At 42.7% G+C, this 19,376-nt stretch overlaps 1 protein-coding gene across 3 annotated transcripts in view; it reads left to right on the top strand.

The window, feature by feature from the left end:
• KIF26A (kinesin family member 26A) overlaps positions 1–18,747 on the top strand; it is a 240,573-nt gene extending 221,826 nt beyond the window's left edge. For all 3 annotated transcript variants that reach the window (XM_085626269.1, XM_085626271.1, XM_085626270.1), the window contains exons 12-16: positions 846–4,203; positions 12,562–12,752; positions 13,161–13,181; positions 15,591–15,741; positions 17,340–18,747. In XM_085626269.1, coding sequence (XP_085482395.1) covers positions 846–4,203; positions 12,562–12,752; positions 13,161–13,181; positions 15,591–15,741; positions 17,340–17,518 — 3,900 coding nt within the window. In that variant the 3' untranslated portion in view covers positions 17,519–18,747. The remainder of the gene's footprint in view (positions 1–845; positions 4,204–12,561; positions 12,753–13,160; positions 13,182–15,590; positions 15,742–17,339) is intronic.
• Positions 18,748–19,376: the final 629 nt, after the last annotated feature.

The following is a 19,376-nucleotide window of genomic DNA, read 5'->3' as shown; positions in this document are numbered from 1 at the left end:
TTAACTGGGACAATCACAATCCACTTACTGACTGATCATCAGTAAAGCAGCAGGCTGCACACACCCACCCCACCACACTCTACAGAAGATTCTCTGTTGGGATTTCCCATCCACTGCCAAATAACTCTGGCATGGGATCAACAAAAGATTGTAAGACTCAATCACACTTTGAGTAACCCTTTGCTGTGATCCCCCTCTACCAACAAGTGACTCACCATATTCACCAGACTTGACAAAATCTACAACATTTGGAAAAAAGAGTGCTCTCATCTCTCCCAACAGAGCAGATGACTAAGGAAGCTTGGAATATAAAAGTGCACAAAACTGCAGAACCAGAGAATGGAATTCTTCAGGTTGATGGACACATCTATGGTCACATGTCCTGTTAACAGTTATATGTAAATTAGTTGCATTAACCGTGTGAAGGAAGTATGGAGGGATGTCCGACTTCTATTCTTTGAAGTCTCAGGTTTGTTGGAATGGTAGAATATTCAGCAAATACTCAAACAATAGTTAGTAGTGCAGCAAAAGCATACATTGAACACCCTTGAGAACAAGCTTTTCTTTTTTATTCTGGAAAGCTTTCAAACATCTAAAAACATATAGCTGGAGAATAGAACCCTGGGTGTTCAACAAACTAAGCACTGATTCTACCTGTGGCAGATGGGGTAAACCCAAACATACACTACATTACTAAAAAGTTTGACCCAGAAGCCATTATACTCTGTTAATAACTCGAAATAGTGGCCTAGAGTGTGCTACGTAAATGCAATCATCTGAGTAAAATAATCCTTAAAAATACTAACATTAATTTTGTCTCACACATGTTCTTTTATTCTTAACAGTATGCATCCAGCTCCTCTGGAGGGGAAAGTTCCTGTGAAGAAGGCCGCGCCAGAAGACCTCCTCACTTGAGACCATTCCATCCAAGAACCATAGCACTTGATCCTGATTTCCCTGCGCTGAGTTTGTCCAGCGACCCCGATTATTCCTCCAGCAGTGAGCAGTCATGTGACACTGTTATCTATGTTGGTCCCAATGGGGCTGCCTTGTCTGACCGAGAACTGACAGACAATGAAGGCCCTCCAGAGTTTGTTCCCATAATTCCTTCCCTTAACAGAAAAAGAAGCAAAGATAACTTTGCTGGTATTAGAAACTTTGACCAAGACCATTTTAAGTGCAACACCTTTGCCGAACTGCAAGAAAGGCTGGAGTGCATAGATGGGAGCGAGGAACCGGCCAAGTTCTCTTGTGAAGAGTCAACTGCCAAGTCAAATTGCAGTAAATTCCCAGAAAGCACAGAACTTGCACAATCACAACTGGCGGAGAAGCCATTGCTGGAAGGGCATACACGAACTACTTTGCAGGAAACAGTTCCCGCAAGCAAAAGTCACAATATTCATGATGGTGAGACCTCTCCACAAAATGGCGTCTGTTATGTAACAAGCACATCTCCATCAAAAATGGAGCAAACCAAATCCGAAAGGACTGCATTGGCTTTAATAGCTGACATAGATAGAGAATTCATCTTAGATGCATCAACAGCAAACAACTGTTCAGCCAGGACTCAAGAAATAACCAAATCATCCCCTGAGCCTGTAGTGAAAGAAAAAAACACATACTTGAGGAAGCCTTTACCAAGCCCTGCTCCCCCACCTCCACAAATGAAAGACTATGCAGTAAACCCCAAAGGTTATTCAGACCTATGCAGCAGCAGCGGAACACGCACTCCTCCTGTTGGAATGAGCAAACAAATGGCAAATCATTCTGTGCACAATCCACTTGGTAGCAGCAAACCGTATCAGCCTGGGGCTATAGAGGTACATAGTTATCACTCCGCACTGAGAGGTAACCGTTTTGACCGTGATATTTTAACAACCACAGTGACTTTGCAGCAACCTGTGGAACTTAACGGAGAAGATGAACTTGTGTTTACAGTTGTTGAGGAGCTTTCAATTGGTGGGATGTTGGACAACGGAAGGCCTACCAGTATCATTAGTTTCAACAGCGATTGCTCTCTCCAAGCCCTTGCTTCTGGATCTAGGCCAGTTAGTATTATTAGCAGTATTAATGATGAGTTTGACGCATATACCTCACAGATGGCTTCGACGAATGGTGTAAACATAGGTATTGTTTGTCCTTTTGCAGAGGACCCATATGCCACTAGTAGCAGACGTTCCTCTATAAGCTCGTGGCTCAGTGAAGTAAGCATTTGCACAATTGAAAGTGATGAAACTCAATTGTGTGAACATTTTACTCCACATGATTCTCAAAAACATTTAACCACTGTAGACGAGTCTCTTACCTTGGATTCTACGATTGTAACTGTATCTCAGGCTCGTGGCCTGAAAAGTTCCCTGAACGATAGTGGATTTTGCTTTTCAGAAGTAGACAATGATAGTATTGGTTCTGGTCAAGTATCCCCCAACACTAATAGCAACCCACGAAACTCAGAACTAACCAAAGCAACTCCTTCTAAACAATCTTCATCTGTAAGTAATCCACCAAACAATGTTAAATCTACAAACTATCGCAAAGCCCCCCACAGAGAATCCATCCATTCAAGTCTTCCTCGCAAAACAAAAGCTACCTCATCTGCAAACCACAATAATCCCATGCTTCATTGTACAGAGTTGCATATGCAGGAACATACATTCGATGATCCCTGGCTCATGCGCACTGACGTTCATTTGGACGCAAAATCTGAAGAGCAGCTGCTTTTACTACATCCGTCCGCTTCTGGGAAATGCAATGAGCAAAAGCAGCCAGTGAAAGTAGCCCAACATTTCAATGGGCCACCCAAAGCAACCAAATCACAGACAATGCTTGCATGCTCTCAGCGAGTTGTAGATGGCTGTGAAGTGGCCAGCAAATCTTCACTCAAAAAATCTGATCCTCCAACGAAAATGCCGCAGCTCAGAAGAGGAGCCACTACGCTTGGTGTGATGCCAGTAACTCACAGTCGGTCACAGGCAGAAGCGTCGAATAAGGAGAGCCAAGAAGCAACTTTCTCCACTGGTAGCCTGAAACAGTGCACAGGAAAAAAGGTTCTGCCGCAGAAAGCAAGTATGCTACCCCGACCAAGTGGAATAACACCTCCGGCACCCCCTGTTCGAAAATCAAGCCTGGAACAAAAACAGATGGCTTTGCTAGGACAGAGTGAAGTCAAAGTTGACGGGTTGGAGGCTGCTAGACCAGGTATGTCAAAATCCGAGGAAGAGGCACATTTACATGCTAAGACAGGAGCTTGTTTGAATGAAGGAGCAGCTTGCAAGACATACCCCAAGAGTGAGCATTCCTTTCCAAAAGCAACCTCAAGTTTAAAGACTAAGATGTCCAAATCAGAGGCTGCACATCACTCTAGTCATGTGTCCCTCGAAAGATGTGATAGTCTGACATCAGTTGGATCCAAAGCAAGTGTGAATCGGGAAAATGGTACTTCAAGTGTGAACAATGGTAGGCAAGGACGGTCTGTGCCCCGATTAGGTGTACCACCAATAGCCTACAGTGGGACGTCTCCTCCAACACATATTCCACCTTGCCCTAATAAAGCCAGTCAAGCAAAAAGTATAAACAATCAGAAGGCTGTAGTAAATGCCAACAAAAACCGGGGACTGTCCACGAATGGCTCAAAAAATCTCAGCTCCTCTGTAAAATCATTAAACCAGGCTGTATCGAAAAATGCTGGGATTCCTCCGAGTGGGAAAACTGCTGCGAGGTCTGTACAGTGTGTCAGTGGAAAGCCTGGCAGAGGAACTATTATGGGGACTAAACAGGCTATCAGAGCGGCCAATAGTCGTGTGAATGAACTGGTAGCAGGAAGTTCTGGTAAGAAGGTACATTTTAGAGGATCAACAGATTCTGACAGCGGGAATGACAGCGGCATTAACCTGTGTGATGAAAAGTCACCAACTCCAGTACTGCCTTCTCCGTACAGCAAAATAACGGCACCAAGACGACCTCAGAGATACAGCAGCGGCCATGGAAGTGATAATAGCAGTGTCTTAAGTGGTGAACTGCCCCCAGCAATGGGAAGAACTGCACTTTTTTACCACAGTGGCGGCAGCAGTGGCTATGAGAGTATGATCCGCGACAGTGAAGCTACTGGCAGTGCCTCCTCTGCACACGATTCAATGAGTGAAAGTGGAATGTCATCATCTGGTCGTATGCGGACACTGAAGTCCCCCAAGAAGAGAGCTACAGGTAAAAACTATGATTAGCCTCCTATTCTGGCAGTGCGCCATATTTCTTAAGACTGTTCCTATTGATGAGGTATGTGGAGTGGTATCCCTTTGTAAGGGGAATACCGCTCGCCCGATCATGAGTTGCACCATGTACGAATCAGCTTCATCTTTCTCCGTGGGTGCTTCTAAGCACATATTCCCCCCTGATAGCAGCAAGAGAAATCTATGCAGTGAAAAACATGGCCAGATTTGGGAAGAAATACATTTAAGAGCAAGTAAATATGGGTCCCACATGTTATTTCCCCCATCTAACTAGGGACATTTGCAATAGTTGGGTGCTGTTTGGGAATCACCCCCAGGTAATTTAAATCCCCTCCAAAGAGCAACTCATAATCGGGCATGTAGCATTTCTCTTAACTGTGCATGTAAATTCTTTGTTTATTGTCTCTTGATAACTTTGTGAAATTAGTTGGCATTCAATTTGCATTCAGCGTTGAACTGACTTGAATGCTTTGTCATATTCAATGTATTCCGTGACACATCTGTTAGCCTCTTGTGAAAGTTCTATTTAAAAATATTGCCCTAACATCCCTTTTCCTTTGTTAGCAGCTCAGAAGGCTCTTTAAAAGCGCCAACTATCATTGCCAATGAACCCTTTTAAGTTGCTTTATTCTAGCAAGGTTGCAGTGAGACTGTAGCTCAAAACCTTTGCTGACAACACACTTCTTAGACACAAACAGTACGTGAAGTGATTGAAGATTAGTTTACAGTTTAGAAACCAAGGCTAGCCTGACGCCGTAAACAGTACATTAAACTCTTATTACAGCAATTGGCAATACATTACATATACAAGACTGTGGTCCATAACTTTTCTTATTGAATTAAGCCAGTTTATGCTACATCCCAATTTAGATTTACTGTGCACGAGAACCAAAGATCATTTATGGAATTCAAACTTGGTAGCTTACACATTTTTAAAGGTTTTACAAAATTAAACCTTTAGTTGGCAGACCAGAAGCTAATGACCTTTCACCCTTCCACTTCACCCCACCTCATTTTTCTCCTCACATTCTAGTCCAGGCTTCGCCAACGAGTAGCTCATGAAATACCGGTAGCTCTCCATCTACCTGGAAGTAGCTCTCTTGTGTGCAGCCACCTCACTAAATTAGAAACGTTTGCTGGCTTGAATTAATATATGTATGCCAACACTGAAAGGTGTGTCTTTGTGATGACAATGTGTGTGTTTCCAGATCTCATACGCTGATGTTTAGAAAAAAATGTTTTTCCAAAATATATGTAAAGCGTATATTTGAGTGACAAATCATGCCATAGTAATAATATTACCCTGGTGGCTGGAGCATTGCAACTACTACTGCCTAGTCTTACCCATGTAGAGGAATTCCGAACTGGAAAACTTTTTCAATTAGTGCATGGTGCACTGAGGTGATCACGGCTGGTAATCTTACATGGGGTGGCCACTAAAGTAGTCTTATCTTACATGGTCACTATCAGGACCCTAATAATATCAGTAGCACTGGATCACTTTCATTGTACATAAGTAGCTCTAGTTAAAGAAAAGTTGGAGTCTAGTCTGTGATTGCGCTGACACTGGGTATCTTACACAGACTATCTGTGATGGAAGGAAACATGCCTCAGTTGTTATTGTCTTTTAGCAGTGCAATTTCACAGAAGGCCCTCTAGAGTTTGTTCCCATAATTCCTTCTCTTAACACAAACAGAACCAAATATAACTTGGCTGGGAATAGCAACTTTGACCAAGACCCTTTTAAATGCAACACCTTTGTTTTACTTGCTTTCCCGTGTCGCATGTTCAGGTGTGACCCTGAGGAAGCAGACTTACTTAACCTCCTGTAAACCTACAATTCTTCACTACCCTTTCAGTTCCTTTACTTCTTGATTTGTGCCTTGGCATCTGTAAATCAACTTTTGAAGTGCCTCTCTTATGACAACCATGTACCCCTCTGTGTCCCCCCCAACTCAAACATTACACCTACTGCTCGACCCTCTTCATATGGTACAGGCATACTATAGTGAGGAAGAATAAAACTGCCCGTCTGCCAAGTTAGATTGAAGAGGGATCTACTTAGAAGACTGAGATGAAGCAAAAAGGTTATGTGTCAATGTTTAAAACACAAAATCAAATTCGAATTTGGTGTTCAATGGTGAAGAAGACTCAAACATGTTTTTTTACTAGAGACATTGCTTCCCTCACAGAGTAAGTCAGTTTTTGCCCATGCTCCTGAGCATACTAGACCAAGGGAGAGAGGCCTTCTAGGAACCTGCATCCTGCAGGTTGGTGACACCCAGGGCCAAAAAGAAGTACAAACACTCCTTGAAGGACCCTTCATACATTAGAGGTAACGTGCAAGCAGATTCCATCATTGCAACCACCGCCAGGAAAAGGGCAAATATATCAACTACCTCCGGACCGCCTCCCTATAAGGAGAGCAAGAGAATGGATATCTTGGGGAGGAAGTTTGAAAGGGGAGCAATGATCCAATGGTGCATTGCTAACTCTAATGCCCTGCTCAATGGATATGCTTACCAACACTTGGAAGAGATGGCAGAGCTAATAAAACACCAACCGGAACAATATCAAAGGAGGGCGGCACCCGTTGCAGAAGAAGAGAAGAATATCACCAACACCTGTTTAAAATCAGCCCTAGGCGCCGCAGATCAGTAAGCAGATAAATAATGGCAGGAACAACCCTAAGAAGGCATGCCTAGCCGAGGATGTGGGGCTTCAAAAATGAAGTTCTAGCTAATATCAATAACACCCCTTTCAATGGGTAGCACCTTTTTGAGAATGCAGTGGATGATACCCTGCAGCAGCCGAAGATAATGACACAGCAACTTGATGGAAGCCCTGTAGTTCAGGGCGGAGCAACTATGAGGTAGTACACCTGTTAGAAGACTGGCTGGAAGAGGAGGCTTTCAAAGTGCTACTACACACCAAAGTACCCAAAGCCTTTCAAAGTACAAGCCAGGTGCAGACACCGACACAACAGTGCCAGTACCAAGCACCACAGAATGAACCCTTTTGCGGGCAGGCAAGAGGCAAAGCACAGCCACCAAGAGGGGCGGTTGCACCAGCGAGCAAGTGACTTAGAAAACCAAACCCCCCAAACACACACAACACCTGTGAGGGGGATGATGGAGCCTTTTTGCATGAGCTGAGGAAAGGCACTTCAGACAGCTGGATAGTCAACATCATCCAGCAAGGCTATTGCATAGAATTGGTCAAACACCCACCAGGGTGAGGACTGAAGAAAAACAGCCAGACAAGAGATGAAAAGATCTGTCTAAGATGAGAGGTGAGAGAATTGTTTCAGAAAAAGGCACTAGAGAGAGTGCACTGGAAGGAGATCAACCAGGGAATCTTCTCAACATACGTTCGGATACCAAAACCAGATGGGTTGATACTGTCTATATTAGACCTCTGTTTCTTAAACACGCTCATAAAGACACAGAAGTTCAAAATGCCAACGCTGCAAGATGTCTTTTTGCAGCTTCAGCAGGGAGACTATACGGTGACCAGAGACCTAAAAAATGCATATGTACACATCCCACTGAACTAAAAAGCACAAATATTTCTTGCACTTCGTTATAGACAGAACACACTACCAATTCAGGGTGCTTCCATTCGGAATAAAATCAGCAACCAAAGTGTTTATTAAATGCTTAGCAGCAGTTGTGGCACACCTGAGAAGACAAGGAAGACACGTTAACCCTTACTTAGATGACTGACTGGTAAACTCTCCACAAAAGTGCAGGAACAGCATAAAAACAGTGATGACGACACTCCACAGACTGGGGTTTTCCGTAAACATGGAAAAATCGTCACCCACGCCGCAAGAGCTTCTCCTCTTGGGAGCAAGAATAAACACAGCAGAGGTGAAAGTGTACCTTTGCAAGAAGGATATACTGTTGATGACACAAGCAACTCGCCAATACCGGAAGGGTCAGTCTCTGACAGTGACGCCTGTGGGGCAAGATGTTGTGAATGATGGCTTCCTGCACACCTAATACCATATGCAAGGCTACGCATGAGACCAATACAGGAATGGGTCCAGAGCCAGTGGCCACAATCTGTGGGGAGTTAGGAAGATCCAGTGTTTGTCAGGCAATGAGTGTAGGAGGAAATGGTGTGGTGGAACAAGACAAATATACCAACAGGAAGACACTTCATATTGCCAACTCCAACAATGACCATCACTACAGACGCTTCGCATATTGGATGGGAAGCTCATATGGGGAAGCTCAAGATCAGAGGGATCTGGAGATCAGAAGAGGCAGTACAGCACATAAGCTTACTGGAGCGAAAAACTGTGTAAGTAGCCTTAAAATCCTTACAGAAGCTGCTGTTGGTAAAATCAATACAAATTTAAACAACTCTACAACAATGTTCTACCTAAACAAACAAAAAAGAACACAATCCTTTGCCCTTTCAGGGCTAACACAAGAGTTCTGGATATAGGCCATCCAGTGACAAATAAATATAATGTTGAAACATCTACTAGGAAAAGACAATGTAGAGGTGGAAAAGCGAAGCCGACAGGCATCCACCTCACCCGAGTGGGAAGTGAATCCATCAGTATTCTAAAAGGTGTTCAGAAGGTAGGGAACACCAGAAATAGACCTTTCCAATACACCTTGAAAATGCAAAATGCCTGTCCTTTGCATCCAGACATTCACTCCGACACTCCCTGGGGAATGCACTGTCAATAGGGAGATTTGCTTATGCTTTTCTCCCGATCCCACTGTTACCATTAGTAATCAACAAATACAAACAGTCGCAGATGACTTTAATACTCATCGCTCTACAGTGGACGAAACAGACCTGGTTCTCATGCCTATTAGAGATGGCACACAACAATGTGCTGAGACTATTAGTGTTACAAGATCTACTCTCCATGCAAGGGGGGATAGTCTCCACCCAGAACCTAGCACACTGAGTCTAGCAGCATGGCTCCTGAAGACATAGATTTCAGGCTCTTGGGACTTCCAGAAAAAATTATGGTGGTCATCGGAGAAGCTAGAAGACTGACAACAAGGAAATACTACACTGAGAAGGAGAGATACACAAGGTGGTGCCAGAGATGTGGCCTCTTTCAGGACACGACAAAGAGAGACTACAGTTATCAGATACCTCACCCACCTGCTAGGCAGCAATCTAACCCTATCCATCATTAAAGGTACATCTAGCAGCAATAGTGGCCTACACAAGACGATATATAGTAAGAAGCTTCTTAGCTACACCAGGGATCAAAAGATTTCTGGAAGGGGCCAAGAGTGGAATGTAGTGCTGAGCCAACTGATAAAAGAACCTTTTCGAACCACTCCAAAAGGCCAACTTAAAATTCGTCATACTTAAAATAGCCTTTCTAATTGCAATTACATCTCTCCGTAGAGTAAGTGAGTTGCAAGCACTTACCATTCGGGAACCATACATGCAGATACACAAGGAAAGAATAGTCATGATGACCAAACCACATTTTCTACCAAAGGTCATATCCTGGCTTAACATAAACCAGACAAATCAAACACTGGGTTACTTCCAAGAGCCAAAGAATCAGGCATATTAACCAATACATACACTAGACATCCTGCGGGTGATAATGTATTTTTGGGAGAATACAATGCCAATCAGGAAAGGATCACAACCCTTTGTGTCATTCTCAGACAATAATAAAGGAAAACCAATCGCTAACAACACCTCAGGAAGGTGGATTATTCATGCAATGTAGATGTGTCATTGGACAGCTCGCAAACAACTAGAGACTAAATAAAGAGCACATTCAACATGTAAAAATGGAGCTACAATAGCCTCACAGGCAAATATCATGTTAAATGACATATGAGGACAGGCACAAGTGGGACAGAGTACTGAAACAATTGCTTATTAGCTCAACCTCATCTCAAACCCAGCCTCTACAGTAAAGAAAACCTCTACAAAATCAATGCACAGCATGTAACTCCAGAAAAGATTCACTCTGGAAAACATAATGGTTACTTACCTGTAGGATAGTTTTTCAGCTTGAAATGTTTTCTGGATTTACATGTGACTGACCTGATTCCCTAGGAAATCAGGTGAGCAGAAATGAACAAAGGACTTAAAAACTATATGGACAAGAGGAAAACCATGAAACACAGAATAAACAGATGGTCGCAGGGAAAAAAGAATCTGAAGATGGCGACAATCTGCGGAGGCTCCCGGAGAGAGGTGTCTGACGTCAGAAGAGGCTGGGCTAGGCACTGAATGGTGGGACCATTCGACGCCCAACAACATCAACAAAAAAGAGAAAAGAGAAGAAAGACCAACATACAAGAGGAGAGTTCCGGACTCAACCACAAGATGGTGAAATAATGCACAGGATGTGAATACAGAAAATTATTCAAACTGTATAACTACTCCTACAGTTAAGTAACCATTTTGTTACCTTTGTGTGCTTCTCCCCACTCCCAGTGTTATTGTCACTTTTGTGTGCTTCTTGCTCTCTCTTGTGCTTCTTCCCCCCTCTCTCCACGCTCTGTGTTCTCCTCCCCCCAGCTCCCTGTGCTCTGTGTTCCTTTTCCCACGCCCAAGCGCTGTTCTTCTCACCTCCTTTTTAGGTCGAGCCTGGGTAGCGCATGCTGTGTTGTGAGGCATGCAGTATTGGAGTATTGCTTTGAAGCCCCGCCCACTCTCCGCCCATATTTTTAATTGGCTTGTGTCATTGTCCTTCATAAACACCGGCTTCCGAGTCATTATTAGGCTTGTTAGTCCTTCCTTGGTACAGCCTTGTCTACATTTGTTACCGCCCATAACGACTGGACCTTTAACTTGTCTTGTAACACTGTCTGCTTTATCATGGCTGTGAGCACTATTTTGTTTAATGATTTGCCCCTATTCCACCCACTACGTCGCAACACGCCTCCCCTTTTATTTTATTTACTAATGACGGTCCGGTTGAAGTGTAGCAGCTGCGTTTCTTTCTTTCTTTATTTTAGTAGCGTGGTCCGCTTTAAGTAAAGCAGCCGCTCTAACTTATTATTTTTTTGTTTGTTTACTAACGCCCATGCAGCACTTTCACATTCATGGAGGCAACACCCCTTTCTTTAGACAAGCCCCTTCTAAAGAAAGGTGCACGGCCACTATTAAAGTGAAAGCGCTCCATTGTCTCTTTTACAAAATAAAAATCCGTTTGTCAACTTGACAAACAGATGCTTTTTTTGTCAAAGCGCCCCATGCTGCGGTTTCACTTTAATGTCGGCCACGTCCCTATCTTTTAGATGCGGCTTGTCTAAAGAAAGGGGCGTGGCTTCCATGAATGTGAATGCGCTGCATGGGCGCTAGTAAACCAACAAATATTTGCTTTGCAATAGGTCTCGCATTTGCGAGTGTTTAAGTTATTGCATTGCAAATAGCTCAAACTCTTGTAAATGCGAGACTTATTGCATTGCAAAGGCTTGTTTAAATTTGCACTTGCATTCTAAAAAAATCTTATTTGTTTTATTTAACAGTCCACGTGGCAGCTGCCATCTTGGTTTGGTAAATAAAAAGCAAATGGCGCCACGTCATCTTGCTGGTACATGCATACACCTTCACACATGCACCCTCAAATGGAACAACATGGCCTCCAGTAGCAGTCGCGCTTTTGTAACTTCTTAAATGTAATAAGTTAATTTTTTTATGATGCTGTAGAGCATCGAGAATAAAACCAGATGCTGTTGTGCATTGCTAAAAGGCATTGGCAAAGTCAACAGGTCTATCTATTGGCTTTGACAATGTTTGTTTAGGTCTAGCATTAGACAAGACCTTTTGATTTTACTAAAACTATGTATTTAATATGCTTATTTATAGGGGCTTTCAGCAGACCTTCTCTTTCCATTGGTTTGTTGTTGTATCATTCACATTTTTCTTCCAACTACAACAGAGAGCATGGGGAAATGGGTTAGACACCTTCAGCCACTGGCTAAACTCGCTATGAGTGACGTCATTCTGCTCTTTCACAACGAGCACATCCACAAATTAGTCCTCTTCTTTTCCAGGGAATACTATGGCAAAGTGTGTATTTGGAAATAAAAAGTATTTTTGCTTCTAGCTCATGTTTACTATCTACTGGCGAGGGCCCCACATCTTTGCAAGAATAAAGTTTTACAAAAACCTTGGCAAAAGAAAACCATCTTTGAAAAGGACACAATGCTTATAGCCAATGCCAGTCCTTTTGGTTTTGCCAATGCTTATTTAATTTACCATGTCATTCAAAATGTTGCATAGGAAATAGCGTATCATCCTGCGCCAAGATAGTTTATTGGGATGGGTGAACAAGATGGCCATCAGGTTTCCACTAAACTGAACATTGTGCTCACTGCAGGTCTTCAGCGTCGCAGACTCATACCCGCTCCATTGCCGGAGACCGCTTCTCTGGGAAGAAAGCCCAGTACGACAGGACAGTGGGTTGATCTACCGCCTTTGCCGGGAACTTTGAAAGAGCCATTCGAAATTAAAGTTTATGAGATTGATGATGTGGAACGATTACAGCGGCACAGACAAGAGGAAGCGGAGGTCAGCATATACATTACGGCAGCTTGAATTACCGTACACATGCACTGTCGCCGCCTGAATGCTTGCAAGGCGGCCAGAAAATTGACTGTTATTGAAACACCATCATTATTAATTGTATAATTCATAGGCTGGGGTGCCCTTAACAAAGAAAATGCAAATAATTATTATCTAGAATTAATTGTGTTTAATGTGACTAGCATTTCGAGCTGGGGGCATCCATAACTGTATGATGGGACTTGGTGGCTTTTTTTTACCAAGGGTCATTGCCTGCTGATTGTAATGAGGACGCTTCCTGGTTAGTGTACTAATAAATTGGAGAGGTGATGACTCAAATCACTCCAAGCCCCGCAGCTCGTTTGCAGCAGTAACATGAGATTAATTGTTTTCCTTTCTGTTTCCTTCTTCTAGCCTTTCCAGGATGTTGAAAAGGTAAGAACATGAAACTCTCTGATATCTTGTTTTTTCATTCTTTTAAAAATGTGGTGACAGCAGATTAACTAGACAGCTCTTGAGTTCGGCATTGTAATAGCTGCGCAGATAGGTCACTGGTAAGAAGGGGGCTGGCCAATTACATCAGTTAACTCTTTCCTGCCCAGCAGGAAGTGTTAGTGATATCTATTTATCAAGTGCTTACTTCCTTCAAACAAAGCCGCCCTCCCAATTTATAGTGTTGCGTATTACTGTATGTCGTCATAGACCAGGAATTACATTTGCACCATGCCAAAGAACTTTTTTTTTCTGTGGGAGCTTTTACCACAGCAGAATTGAGGAACGCTTGCGAGAAGTATAGCAGGGCTTATGCTACTGCTGACTAGCACCCACTGCGCAACTGTCTGGGCCACGGAATAAGATGTACAGCACCATCAACAGCTGTGCAGATATGTTTGTATGTTGTGTGTATGTGCAACTCTACCTTGTGCCTCAGTCTCATCCACCACCCTTTGATGGTTTGTGGTGGCTCCTAACTTATATAAGCGGTTTAGGGGCTCCCATGAGGGTGGGTGTAGTTCCTCCCTGCTCTCACCCTCATGCGTGCGTGCAGGCACTACTCAAAGGCCAGGCTAATGACTTGCTAATACAGATGCATGCTTCATAGCCTTGCCCACACAGTCTGGCTCTGCACCAGGGAAGCCCAGCCTGGCTTTCATAGCTCCCAGCCTGTGACTGTACTCCCAACTCACTACCCCTCTCCTCATAAATGAACCCTTCTGCAAGTGCATGTAAACTGCCTGCCACCTTGTAAGTGGCGAAAGCGCAGCACCCCTCACAGGGATATATGCTGTCGTGTGAGCACACGTTTAAGGTGAAGTGATATGCATGCTCAGTTTTGTGTTGGGCGGGCACTCGTGGAAGTTAAGAAGTACCCTCTTTTGATAATAAATGCTTTTCAACAGTGTCCCTGCATTCACTATTCCAGAAGGTGTCCTATGGCTCCTTCTTTACAACTGAACGGTGACGTATCCTACATGAATAGCGCAAAGTTACATTGGCCTCGGCGTACTGCTTGCGTACTACAGCCTCTTGTCTGCAGATCCATTGGATGCAGTGCATTCAGTGTATCACTTTTCATGAGCAAAGCATTGGTGTTAGCCTTGGTTTAGAGAATCTTAAGAGGTTTTGGAACTGATTAGTTAGTACAGTGGAAATCTACAAACTTCAAGCAACCAAAACTGTACGAAAAATGTGTTAAGGACGCCCCATGAAAATCGTGCCAGAGCTGGAACTGTGCTGTTATATTGATGTGATGTGTCACTTTTCCTGCGCCCCTCTCTCTTCTCTCCTCCTATTGCATGCATTATTCAATCTTCTTTTGTTTCCTTTGCCTCATTCAGTCACTCTCTTCCTTGCTCCCTCTTTACTTATCCGCACCCTCGGTCTGCTTGCTCACTAGGTCCACATTTCTTCCCTCCATCCTTCTATTCCTCTTCCCATATTTCGTCTTATCTTGTGCACCACGAAAACCTTTAATATTTTGTGTGATATTCGAGAAGGTAGACTCATAACAGGAACTTAAAGCAAAGGTCACCTCTGCCAGCTAGTCTCTTTCTTCCTGGCCACAGTATTCTCAGTAAAAAAAAGGGCATAGAAAGTGCTTCCAAGCACAGCTCCTTGGCCTGTTAGATAGGTCCAGGTGTGCCTTTTCCAAAGACTCTCGAGCCTATAATGAACTCCAGTGCACCACCTTCAGCTGGTCTTTTCTCCTTGCTGATGAAATTAAAAACCTGCCTACCTCAAATGTAAAATCCTCCAAATCCTGGTAGATACTGCAAATCTGCGGTTGGCAGGATTACCGCTGATGGAATTACAGCTACCCTGCGATTGTATGCCAGTGGTGGTTCCACAACTGCAATCAGATCACTGGTAATCCATCCAATGGCAAATCAACTGAAGGTTTTACATCACAGGGAATCCATCAATCAGGTCCTTAGGTAATTAATTTACTGATTGTTCATAGACAATGGTGTCAATGGTTATTTTTTTCTTTTAAACGCCATAAAACTTTAAGAATAGAAAAAATTGATTCTCACTGAAGATAGGGGAGCATCAAAGGCATAAAAGCAATTAACCACGCCACTGTCACATCTGATGACAGTGAGAGAGATTGCGGTGAAATTCAAGGCATTAGTGGGGCATTTGGGCTCCTTAGATACAAACACTTTAGGGAAATGAATTAAGAAGGCTTCACAAATCTCAAAAGATTCTTCAAATATTTTTAAGGATTCAATGTAGTTGTCAAGAAAAAGAGTAAACGTATTCAGGGAAGAATATTGTTCTGGTTGCTCAACATTGGAAAACATTTAAGAGTAACTCCAACCAACATTTTTGTCTCCTTCCAAGGGGCTGACGTACTTCAATAACAAGCTGAAGATTTTAGAACGGCGCCAGCAAAGAATCCGAGATGTGAAGACAAAGTATGAGCTGTTGAAGGTAGAGCTGGAAGAGACAAAGTGCAGATTAATGATTCACCCAGACAAATGGAAAGGAGAGTGTAAGTATTTCTGGCAAGTCCTCTTGAGTTTGTTGTTGAATGTTTACTTTAATTTACCAACCTTGAGGTGGTTGTAAAGCTTTGTTGGAACTCGACTCATGACCTGTGGATTACCATTTGTTCTAGTGGTTATTGTTCAACTCATTGCGCCAACCCGCTGAAGGTTTTAAATATTAAATCAGAGTCAATGCAAATTGTCAGGCTTTGAAATGTGGCAACTTGCAGCAGATGCACACAAGCCATTGGAAGAGCAACTAAGGGGCAGATTTACGTTCCCCGGCGCATCCCTGCAAATCAGCAGGGATGCGCCAGGGAAGATGCGTCACGCAAGTTTGCCCTTGCGCCACCGCAGATGCGCCGCATTTACAATGCGGTGCATCGTGGTGCAAGAACAAGCAGATGTGTGACGCATCTGCCGGCGTAAGGTTGGCGCAGTGCTAAAGTTGTGTCGCAAGCGCGACGCAACTCCAGCACTGTTCCAACCTACCCTATCCCTAACATGGTGCGTCAAGCCTTACGCCTGCTTGAAGCAGGCGTAAGGATTTGACGCACCAGCGTCAGAAAAGTGACTGCGTGAAATCTTGGAGATTTCACTGCGTCACTTTTCCAAGGCTTTTTCTGACGTAACGCCCACCCTGCATACATTAAACCTGACGCAGGTTTAATGTGGCGCAAGGCTTTACAACGTGACGCATCTCCCTAGATGCGTCACGTTGTAAATCTGGCGCAGCATGGCGCTTGCTTTGCGCCGCCGCTGCATCACAAAAGTGACGCAACGGCGGCGCAAAAGTGCCGCACGGGGCTCATAATCTGCCCCTAAGTCCTTAGCCTTTTGTTAAGAGTTTATATCATTGGTCCCTGCTACCAGGAGCGCCATTTCGCCAAAATCAATAAAGTGTCAGAAATCACATCATCACAACCTCTTTGACCCAATGTTGACATTACAGGAATTGACATCTTCACTGAAAATTCGAGGGTGCAGCATGTTAAAAAAACACCCAGCAATTAAAACTAGTAACAGTAAAGGTATACTTACTTTGAATAGATGATCCCCTGATCTCCACGTCACAATACATGCACACAAATGTAATTGAAAACTGTCAGTTTGATAACCAGGGGACACTTTGGCAGGTGGCTGGTATATTGCTTCCCAAGCGTAGTAAGAGAGGTCTGCGGGCCCATGTGTAGGTCAGCGTTTCAGCATTCACAGCCGTTCACAATAATTTCACATCCGCCATCGGACTTCTAAATAGTATTTCTAGGGTAGGGCAAACCTCATTTGAAGTACAGACCGAACATTGTGCATTGAAAGCTCTCCACAAATGCATGCAGATTTGGCCTCATATATTCTAATTTTTAAGTACATACCCGTGTGTGGGATACAAACAGGTTACATAGGATTGAATTTTACATGCTGAAAATATATATTTTAACACATTTTTTTTCCATAAAAGCTAAATTGTGTCACTCTGAATCCTAATTACAGTGAAAATTAATCACTTCCTAAAATGCAATGATAAGTTTTCTGCAGAATATTATGCTGAATTTTTCATTCTTGACTATTGTTTTTATAATTCGCTGATATTCTGTCTTGACAGTTGACGTGGACCCGGATCTCGATATGGAGTCGCAGGAATACTTAGACGCACTGGAGCAGGCGACAGAGGATCTGGACGATTGCGTCAACCTGTGCAAGGCTCGCATCATGATGGTGACTTGCTTTGACATTGGGGTGATCTGCGACGTGCAAGACGGAGCGAGAGAAGTGGAGGTCTGAGTGCGGGCAGCAGGGCGTTGGGATGTGGAAAAAACGTTGGCGGAGCGAGGAAGTGACGACATGTTGGAGGAGCAGCGGTGGAAATGCCAAGTTTTTAAGCAGCAATGAATGTTGTGGTGTCGATACCGATGATGGATTGTAATGGTGTAAAAAATCAATATGGTGCCTCAGGACCTGAACTGTATCAAATGAATAACGAAGAACAAAGACAAATCTCACACACATTAGGACATTTAGGGAGGATGAGTATTGAGGATGACAACGGAAGTGCCTTTTAACATTGATTTGATGTTTCTTTTTGTATTATGGTGCTAGAATTAATTGAAGCCAGCAAACCTAAGCAAGACTCTAAAATGTATTCCTATGACATATTTTATACTGTATAGTGTATTTATGACTATATGTACAAAAAACAAACTTTGTAGCAGAAGCAATAACTAAATTATGTTTTCATACCTGAATTTGCCTTCTTGTTTCATAGAAAAGCTGTTTTATGTAGCAGAACTAAAACTGTATAATAATTGCTTTTTTTGTTTAGGACTCAAAATATTTTTATGAACATTTATCTATTAAAGGAGGTGACTGCAAAATTTCAAAATGATTGTTTTACATTATGTTTTGTATTATTCGGTTCTTTATAACAAATGAATGTTTTTTTATCAGCTGTTTTCTATATGTTTGGGTAGCCACCCTATTCCTTTAGAGACTTAGGTTTCATCTTAGATGTTAGCTACTGCCATATGCATTGGAAATTTCTACGGTCACTGTGCTTTTGACTAAATGCAGGAATTTACATAAATTACCAAAATCTTAGGTCAACAAAAAGTTGCTTTTGTAAATATTTACTGCATATATTTTTTTATAATTTTGATGACAAATACTATATCCGCATTCTAAACTTACAAGAAATGTAGCATATCTTTTTGCAGTTTTTCTAAGGAAGGCAAACCCTCAGGATTACATTTTTTTAAAGTGCATGAAATGTGTGCATTTTTTTTTAAAGAGTCCATTAATTTTGGGCAACGTAATGATGAACGTTCGCCGAGCAAATCATTTTGACGCGGTCGGATGGTCAATGTATTATCGCATTTCATAATGAATCATATTTTCTGATCATTGTTTTTTATATGGAGTTTTCAAAAACCTTGTATAAATGTACAATATAATAGCTTGCTTCAGCTTTTATCTGTGAATAAAAGATGCATTTATTGTTAACATTCCTACTTAAATATTGATGATGTTTGTAGAAGTATGAATCATGAATGATTTCATGAATTACACATGCTTGGTTGGAAAATGGAGACAAAAAGACAGCGAAATTACAGGGCTTTAAGAACCTTTGAATTAATCATTTTATGCATTTTCTACTTATTCTAAACTATTTTTGCCTTTTTCATGTTCTCTGAAGAGTTATGCCTACATCTACACTTACCTTATGTCTACATCGCACTTACATTACGCTGGCTCCCGAAATGCAGAGCAGATAAAATGTAATGCAATTTTGCCCTGGCCATAAACCCATCTATAAATGCAAACGTTCAGTTGTATACAAACAGTTCTCCATCAGAGATCCAAAAATCCGTGACCGGCACTTTGACGCTCTCTTTAAAATACACTCCCACTACTTTTGTCATAGCAAAACATTTGTTTTGCAGCGTGAATCTTTCTGGATTCACTATGCTGTGCATTATTCCGCGATCTTGTGGTTGGGTCCGGATTCGTAGTCTTTTCTTTGTTTTTTTTTTTTTTTTTTTTTGTAGCCCAGGTGGGCGTCGACGACCACCATTTGGTGCACCTCCCGTGACGTCGTCGTGCTTCCTGCGGAAGTCCCACCTTTGGGGCGCCATCTTCAGATTCT

The sequence above is a fragment of the Triturus cristatus genome, chromosome 9, assembly GCF_964204655.1.
Source record: "Triturus cristatus chromosome 9, aTriCri1.1, whole genome shotgun sequence".
NCBI classification, from domain to species: Eukaryota; Metazoa; Chordata; class Amphibia; order Caudata; family Salamandridae; genus Triturus; species Triturus cristatus.
Note: the sequence above shows the minus strand (reverse complement) of the source record. Positions and strands in the feature narration are given on the sequence as shown.